The 9,196-nt window shown below is 47.8% G+C and overlaps 1 protein-coding gene across 5 annotated transcripts in view; it reads left to right on the top strand.

The window, feature by feature from the left end:
- The first annotated feature begins 886 nt into the window (after positions 1-886).
- The window catches only part of PPP3CA (protein phosphatase 3 catalytic subunit alpha), a 203,683-nt gene continuing 195,373 nt past the window's right edge, over positions 887-9,196 (top strand). For all 5 annotated transcript variants that reach the window (XM_030014151.1, XM_030014134.1, XM_030014115.1 and 2 more), the window contains exon 1: positions 887-1,538. In XM_030014151.1, the coding sequence (XP_029870011.1) occupies positions 1,481-1,538 (58 nt within the window). In that variant the 5' untranslated portion in view covers positions 887-1,480. The remainder of the gene's footprint in view (positions 1,539-9,196) is intronic.

Raw genomic sequence — 9,196 nt, 5'->3', positions numbered from 1 at the left:
TGTAAATTACTTTCCAATCCCCAAACATGAAGTAAGAGGCGTCGTCTTCCGACCGGGGACAACGAACACTTCACACCCCATGTTTGACCATTGCATTTGTCCTTGCTAGGCAGTTGGAGGAGACGGTGGGGGTGGACGGGCGCCAGCAGCAAGGCCGAGCGCTGCAACCCGCGCCAGCCCTTTCGGCAAGCTGACCTGCACTAGGTGCGCCGCGCAAGAGGCGCAGTGAGGGGAAAGGGATGTATTTCTTCTTTTATCCGTAACGGAGAGTCTCGTACCCGGGGATACGTTAGCAAACCCCCAGACGGGAGGACGCTGTTTAAGCAGTTTCCCTTCCGTGCAGGCCAGCCCCGGCTGTGCCTGTGCCTGCGTCTGACGGCGCCGGGGACGCCCGCCCTCGGGGCAGGCGGCTGGGGCCGCCGGGGCTCGGCGGCTGCCCGCGCCCCCCGCACCAGCGCGGGGCGGCCCGGCCCGGCCCGGCCCGGCCCGGCCCGGCACGCAGGCGCGGCCACCGGGCGCGGTTCCCGGCGTGCGGCCGCCGCAGCCACAGTGAGTGACAAGTGGCGGCCGCCCCCGCGGCCACACGCGGGCTTCCCCGCTCCGCCCGCGGCCCGGCGGTACCCGCGCGCCTGCCGAGCCGCGGCCCGGCGGGGGACCGCGGCGGAGCCCTGCGCGGTGCGGTGCGGTCCCGCCGGTCCCCACGGCGCGGGTGGGCGCAGGCGGTGCACCTGGGCGGCGCGGCGGCGCGGCGCGGGCGGGGCGGTGCTACCTGACAGTGATTGGCAGCTCGGCGGCAGCCAATGGCGGCGCGGGGGAGCGGGAGCCGGGAGGGCGGGGCCGGGCGGCGCGGCGCGGCGGGGCGGGGGGGGGCGCTGCGCCGCGGAGCGTGTGCAGCGCCGCGGGGCCGCGGCCGGTGTCGGTGCGAGTGAGCGGAGAGACCCTGCGGGGGGGGGGGGGGGAAGAGACGGATCCGGATCTCGATCCGGTGCGGCGGCGGCGGCCGGTGGCGGCGGCGGGAGGAGCCGGAGCAGCCGGAGCAGCCGTCGGCGCGCCGCGGAGGAAGGAAGCGCAGGGCTGGCCGCTGCGTGTGCAACCTGGCTGTTCCTGCTGCCCGCGTCCACTCGCGGCTTTTCCTGCCGGCGCTGCCTGACAGCCGCCCGCCACGGGTGTTGTCGCCGGGGTCTTTGGCGGGGGGGGGGAAGAGCGAGCCGTCCTAAGCGACCCGGAGGCGTGATTGAAAGCGAGCAATAATTAACTGGAGGAGGAAGAGGAGGAGGAGGAGGAGGACGGGGGTGGAGGAAGACGAAGGAGGAAGGCACCGCGCGGCAGAGCCCAGCCGAGCCAGCGAGCGGCGGCGGGACGCGGCAACTTCGGCCGCAGCGGAGGAGCCGGAGCCCTGACCGCAGCGGCGGCCGCCGCCTCAGCCCGCGCCTGCCCTGCCCGAGGGGGGAGAGCCCCGCCGCCTCCCCGGCCGCCGGACATGTCGGAGCATAAGGCCGTTGATCCCAAGTTATCGACGACGGACAGGGTGGTGAAAGGTGGGTGCTGCGCCCTCGCCGCCCTTTCGGCCGGGTCGTCCCGCCGTGGCCCCGGCTGGGGTCGCGGCCGTCCCCCCCTCCCCTTCCCCGCCCCGGGCAGGTACCGCGGGGCCGCCGGCGGCGCGGCCGCTCTAAGCGGTGGGCTCGGCCCGGGGGCTTGCGCCGAGCCCCGGTGGAGGGTTTGCGGCTTCCCTCGCCTGCCCGCCCGGCGCTACATTGCAGCATTTCCCCCCCTTCCTCCCCCCCGCCGCCTCCCCCTCTCCGCCTCGAAGGCGCTGCACAGGGCTGGCGTGAGAGAGAGGGGGAGCCCCAGCTTCCTCAGCCGCCCCGGTGCCTGGGGGAGAGGGGGGCAGGGCTCGGCCCCCTCCCCCAGCCCGCCTGCTCCTCCGGGCATCCCCCCTTCCTCCTCCTCCTCCTCCTCCTCCTCCTCCGGACTGCGCTCCCCGGAGCCCCCCCGCAGGCTGCGCCGCTGCTTGTCACTGCCGTTCGGCTCCCCGCATGCAGCAAGGATGCCTGGAAACCTCCCCGCGCCGACAGCCAGGGCTCCGCTCCCCCCCCTCCCCGCCCCCCAACTCAAACCCCCCTGTAGAGGCTGCGCTGCCCGGCTTCTCCCTCCCCCCCCTCCCGCAGGGTCGCCCCCGCGGCGGGGGTGGGGGGCGGCCGTGGGCGCAGGGGGGCGGCGGGCCGCGGGCGCTGTGGGAGGGGGCGAAGGCTTCCTCCTCCTCCTCCTCCTCCTCCATCGCCGTCTCTTACTGACGGCCCGGCCTGCGTGGATGTGAAGTTATCCAGCAGGCGTACCGTGGCCGTGCACCCGCGTGTGCGTGCAGATGTGCGTGGGGGTGCTCGGCACAAACACGTATCGGCTCCATGATTTTTGCTCGGTTTCGAAGGTATGCGTGTGCTGCGACCCTCGGCCCTATAAACAAGTTTGGATCAACAACACATTGTGCCCTGCAGTACAGACCGAGGTCTTATTTACTGGGGTAGTGCCTCATTTAAATTGCACATGTGCATTTCTCGGGATGTATGAAGTGCGTGTGTATTTAGTGGTTTGGTTGGTTTGGTTTTTCCTTTTCCCTTCTGCACTGCCCATATAGCTGGATACGCTTGGTTACGGTGTATTTCATCTATTTACGTTATAACCCCTGTACCAATACAGAGCCTTATGGTGGAAAGCACAAATCCTAGATGCAGTATGCACCCTTCCCGAACCCAGGAGGCTGGAAATTGAAATGGCCTTGGATGTGTACACTTTTGTATTTACTTGAGTGTACACCAAAACTAAACACTCAAGATAAATATTATTCGGAAAGGCATATTATTTATATTTTTGTATTTATATTTATACTTACGTTCTTATGCCTTCCCCCCCCCTTACTTTATTTTTTTTTCCCCCCCTCCAAGTGAAATTGTAGATCTTCAGATGTTGTAAGAAACATAATTACAAGCATGATAAAAATATTTTAAAAATTACTTGGGAATTTACCTTTACCTTCTAATATCTGGAATATTTACTGCTTGTTTAACTAGTCAGTCTCTCCTACCACACTAAGAGTAGGCTTTAGAAGCCTGAAACAGCTATGTTTAGGTGCCACTTACCTTCTGTAGAAACCATCCTATTAGGAAGACTTTGTCATGATTATGGGCCATGCCTAACTTTTTTTTTTTTTCCTCTAAATCTCCCTTGGTCCTAACACATGACCAAATGTCCTCATCTTTGCTGTGGCAGAACTTCCTTTGGCTTGATGTTCATCATCAGTAGGAATTATCTCTGTATTTACAAAACCCTCAGTGGTTTCAGCGCATCTTAATGTGTTTTGTCAGCAACTGCTTTTTGCATTTTTCACGTCTAACATCTCAAACATCTGAAAGCACTATTTCTAAGAAAACTTAGCAGTATGTACAGTTAGATATTTTTATAATGTAACTAAAAAAGAAATTAACTTTGTTAACCTGAGTTAAAGCATTGAACAAAAAGAACAGGACATACGTGCTGCTTAGGTGTCCATCTCACCTTTTAACTCTTGTCTCGTAACGTCAGTGTTTCACTGGAGATGTGAGGATTTGTTTAACTGGTTCAGTCCTTTATTAAATATTGAAATCCTTTTAAGGTCTTAAAATGGCATCTGAAGAGAGTAGTACACAGTAAACTGACTCTTAATAGGATTATTCTTTGCTATATCATAGGCACTTCACACTGCCTTCATATAGACTGTAAGGAAATCAAGTAAGAAAACAATAATAACAGAGATAGGAAAAGATTACTTTGTGGTTTCTTTCCTATAGGACATGATTTGTACCTTCTTGACATAAACAACTGAAACAGGCTTGCAATGTTAAAGGAATAATTAAAAAAATAAAAAGGCACCTTGTAAGTACCTATGTAAGTAGTTGGAGAACCTTGGTATTTTAGAGAGGAAAACCAGATATTCTTACGTTGGTGAGATATAATCTGTGAAAACAACTTTTTATTTTTTTAAGTTAGAATACCATATAAAACCTTACTTGGAAAGGAAATGTTTTTAGCATATGGATGTAGGCTCTGGATTAAACTCTCTTCTGTTTGCATGTGTGGGGTTTTTTTTGCTTGTTTTTATTGTGTTTGGTTGGTGTTTTTTTAAAACCCTTTCGATTTGCTGGTGCATGACAGGAGATGTCTCCTTCTAACAACAATTCTGGGCTGGCTGGTGAAAATCCTGGCTCGGCACCGTTACGTAACAGTGGGGTGGGTTTGGGGAGGTTACGGTTCCAGCAGCTTCATGCAGATTGCTTGTGGCTGAGAGCTGCCTCTTCAGGGGGTTGCTGCGGGCTTTTTTTTTTTTTTTTTTTTTTTTTTTTTTTGTCTTCTCATGCTTAAAAAACTCAAATATACTGAGAAGTGGGGTATTTCCATAGGTGAGGACTTCATCTCATACTCATTTTGCTTTGCTTATTGAATTGTCTGAACTGTGCTTAAACTGATTTGAATCAAAAATAAAACATGCTTTTGGGAGAAGGGGAAAAAGGCTTAGGAGCCCCTGATGCTTATAAGGTCCTGGTCTTCTCCCACTTCTGTTATGCAGCTTGTGCACAATTACAGTTGGAGTGAAATTTTTGGATCTGACACTGTTGTGTAATGAGCAGTGTAAAGAAGAAATTCAAGTCTGTGTGTAATATTAAGTTTTCAGAAGCCAATTAACTCTCATTAAAGTTGATAAAACTGCATTCTGTTGAGCTAAAGGAAAAGTATGTGAATCCAGAGGATGCAGTTAAGGTTTGAGAAGTACTTTTTTGATTTACTCTTGTGCTCTCCTTAAGGTGGTATGTATGTTATGATGCAAATTAGACAATTCACCTTTACTCTCTGGATTTGTGATCTTGTAGAGGAGCAACACTTTGGTCTGTTGACTGCAAATACAGTGACCTGTACATTCAGGTACGTTCAGAAGTTTGTGGGATCAAGGCTCAGGACAACACACTGTTGCAGCAAATACTGACTTGACATATTTCCGAATTGAAATTCCTTGCTTTTTCGTTAGAGGTGTGATGCAGCCTTCACCTGGACAGAGCTGTCTAAGTTCTTGTTCTCCTTCAGGACTGAGGAAGCTACTCCTTGTCCACACTGCTTTTAACTCCTGAGACTTGCCAGCCAGAGTGTGGGCTTGGTTGTTCTTGTGAAGGTAGGAATACCTGTCTGGGAAAAACTGGTCTGAGGATACTAGCTCATTCCTCATGGGTCACATAACAGCTGTCTGATGTCAACAGCTTTTGGTCACTACTGACATTAGCAAGTTTTGAACCCCACTGACGTGGAGGGAAAAGCTGTGTATCGTGTTACTTGACCTCCTCAGAATATTCAGTGTTGCATTACTGCCTTCTAGAAATACTGCTCTAAAGCAGAGTAATCCTAAATAAAAACTTTGAAAGTGAACTGGTGTAGTCATACAAAGATTTCCTGGAAATCTTGCTGTTAGCTAGGTACAGTGATTGTTTTGATTCTTCTGGGCAGGTCAGATGGTTATGTGCTTTTGAGTGGTTTGGTAGTTGGGGTTTTTTGGTTGGTTTTTTTTTTTTTTCCCTGTTTTCTTTTTCTTTTTTTTGCTTTGAAGGAAAGTGGAGTTTAAATGAAATCCTTCTATCTCAGCTGTTTAGATGGGCTGCTGCCATGGCTTGTGAACCCTTGGTGCTGGCAATCTCCTTTCCTCTTGTGCATTGTGTGCTGAGGTATACACGGTTATATTGACAATTGACAACACCCAAAAAAACTAGACACCAGTCCCTGCTGTCTCTGAATTTCAAACTGTGTCATTGTTAATGGTCTTCTAAAGTTCAGGCTGTTGTTTGTTTGTAATATAATATGAATGCCAGCTCATGATCAATATGTTAGCCATCAGTGTTAATTTCAGATTCGTGAAAGGTAAAATTGCTGTCAATAATGGGAATTAGCATGGAAGTTTAGAGTTTCCATTAGTCCAGGGAGGCTTGTGTGTACTTGCCAATGGCTTGTGCTCCAGGCTGGAATCCAGCATTGGTGTATCGCAGAAGCCTGCCTCTGTCTCTCTGTGAATCAAGTGCAATTTTTCTAGCATAGATGTATCCTGCAAGTGCTGGGCTGCCTTTCAGTGGCTTTTGAGTAATTGTGTGATGACCTGAATGTCAGTAGCATTGGTGAATTTGATATATATTTTGGTGTAAATTTGAGTGTTAGGAAATGCATGATAAGGACCAGTGTTACTTGGATAGTTACAGCTGTCTAATGACAGCAGAGTAAATGGTTATGTGGCCCTCTTCTGAGGGTGCTGAAGATTTGGTATCTGCCTAATCCTTATGAGGGAAAGGAAGGAGTTGCTTTGTAGCTGTTCCTATTGGCATAGGAAAGCTGACTCCATTTTTCTTTTAATTAATTTATCCTTGTAGTACTTAGGAATGTACTTGCTTGATCTGAGGAAGCCTGCATCTGGGTTCAAGGAGTGTTTTTAACTAGAGAATCCACCTTAAGCTGTATCAGAAAGGTGGCACCAGTACAGCTGGGGATTATCTGCTCTCCTCCATCCACTTTTACCTTCATTTGAAGGGATGGGTGTTCCTCCACCTCAGCTTTGGTAACTCTGTAATTGCAGATCCCCTGGTACCTTCATGAAGCAAGCCATATGAGATGCAGCTGAGAGCAGAAAACAACTGCAAATGCTTGCATAGGCTTTATGGTTACTTAAGAAAGAAAATGAGGTTGGCTTGTTATTTTCATATGTGTAACCACTTTGTTCTTATCTCGTGGTCAAAACTAAGTTACTACTTGTCAGACCAGTGGATTCTGTCAGCTGGAACCTGCTTGGGTATTGCAGTCTTTGTGTGTTTTACGCTGCATAAACCTGCATATATGTGTGACGGGTGTATAATGCTTGTAAAGGATTGTGAATGTAGTAATGAGAAACTGAAACAAAACCAAAGTACAGTGCTTGACAGTTATGCTTGTGTAATAAAGCTGGTGATTTATTTTGATTTGTGAACTCACTGAGCCTCTTAGTCATTAAGATAATTTCGTAAATAACCCCTTTAGCGAAACAAGTCTTTTGCTGTAAAGGCATAGGGGAAAAATTGTGTTCGCACTGAAGGGTGCCTTTCTTACACAGTTATCACTGCACTGTGTAGGTGGGAGGCCTTTCTCGTGCTTTGTATTATGAGAGTGGCTTACTAAGTTTGTGGAGTCTCAGGACTGATACGAGGTGAGGGGTAAAATTGCCATGTTTGTGTGTTACAAACCTCTTGTATACTTCTGAATTCCATATTGGCTAAAGTTGTCTTCTGTTACCTGCTCTTTTTGGCTGAGCCTAGCAAGAGAGCTGGTGCTTTTGATACCACTAGTGGTGGTGAGAAACTTGAAAGAGTAGTTCATGCTGGATGTTATCAGCATTTAACTTAATTGGAAAATATGAGCCAGTTGAGGTAATTTTCCATAGGGGGATGTTGTAGAGAACAGTTGTTTCCTCCCTGCTATCTATTCCCAAATTGAATGGTATCTACTTCCATTGCATGCATCCCACTTAGAGATGATAGATGTTGCATGGTTATGCTTGCTTTTCTGTGCAGGTTGTGGCAGGAAGATCAAATGCAAAATATATTTACCTTTGATTACATAACTTGATATTTTGAATTATTTTTTTGTAGTTCCATGACTTCCAGAACTCATCGCATTCCTTCCTGTCTAGTATTTCTAAAGGAATTTTCTGTCAAAAGTCATTTTGGGTAATGTCAATAAATAAGTACCTGTAGCTTAGATATTCCAAACTTTTTTTTTTTTTTTTTTAGTTTCTTCTATTTTGCTGAGTGGCTCCTACTTAAAGTACAAAGGCAGGACTATAATTTAAATTTGGTACTCCATTTAAATATAATATTAATTCATCCAAGGCTTCCTAATAATGTTGAAGCAGCATGTAGTGGGGGATAGTTCCCTCTTTAAAGCTTTAAAGAATGTGGAGAAAAGTACTTCCTTAAGAGTATTTTAAGATACAAAGATACTGCTTAACACTTTTCTCAAGCATGCCATAAAAGAAGCCACAAGTTTCTGAAGTAAAAGCCACTTCAAATCATCTTCATGGAAAGGTGCCTTCTTGTATTCTTTTGTATGCGGTTTCACGAGTCAGATGCAAGTTACAATTGCATAATGGTTCTTCAGCTGAACACTTAAATAATTTCCTGTTCTGATAATCAGTCATTTACCTTGACTTTCCCCATAAAAGATAATTTTATGGCTACTCAATCAATAATGGTGGAAAGTATCATCCCAGTTCTGAAAAATATTACAGCGTATGTGCAGCCTAGTTTACGCAAGTGCATGACTCATTGAGTGATCTGCCACTCAGGTTGTAGATTCAGATGTATTATTGCTGGAGATTGTACACCGGGTATGTTCTTGTTGTTCTCCTTTAATTATTGAATGAAGGAACAGACAGAAGATTGTATGTGGAGAACCAGGGAGACAATAAATGCTATGATGGTAAATTTTTCTTTTAAAGATAAAAATCTGAACTACTTATTCCTACCCTACTTACTCCTCCACCAGAAAGCCGCTACTGTTGAAATAACACCTCCAGAGTAGTACCTCCTTGACAGTCATTTACATGCATTTTAAACTGACTATGAGATCTATATTTATAAGCGAGGTTAGACATGTTAGCGTTGATATGGCAACACTGCTGTATGAGGAGACCATGACTGTCTTATTTAAGATTGAATTATGATGCCAACACAATCTCCAACTAATTTCCAACTAATACCATTTATGTTTGGAGTTGCAGAGGGGAAGGAGCTGAGTGGAAAGGCACCAGAGGTCAAAAATGGTGGTTTTAATTAGAAGCTAATTCCTGGGTCTCTGGGGGTTGCATGTGCTTAAGGTGTAGGTGGCATTCTTTCCTTTTAGGGTGTACTTAATGAAGTTTTTGAAAACATTTAGTTTGAGAATTGTCTACCACTCAAAATTCTTTCTACTTAGAGAGAAAGCTGTGCTGTACTGAACTTCTGCTGCAGCTTCCTTTTTGGTGAGGAGTTGTGTTTTGTTTTGGTTTTGGTCTTTTTTTTTTTAATAATTTCTCCCTCGTGTGTTTTAATATGCCCTGTCTTTTCCTGTCTATTCCTTTCCTACATTTCTGCAAACTTTTCTCTCCTTATTGCTTTCATACTTA

This window comes from Aquila chrysaetos, chromosome 1 (assembly GCF_900496995.4).
Source record: "Aquila chrysaetos chrysaetos chromosome 1, bAquChr1.4, whole genome shotgun sequence".
Taxonomy (NCBI): domain Eukaryota; kingdom Metazoa; phylum Chordata; class Aves; order Accipitriformes; family Accipitridae; genus Aquila; species Aquila chrysaetos.
Note: the sequence above shows the minus strand (reverse complement) of the source record. Positions and strands in the feature narration are given on the sequence as shown.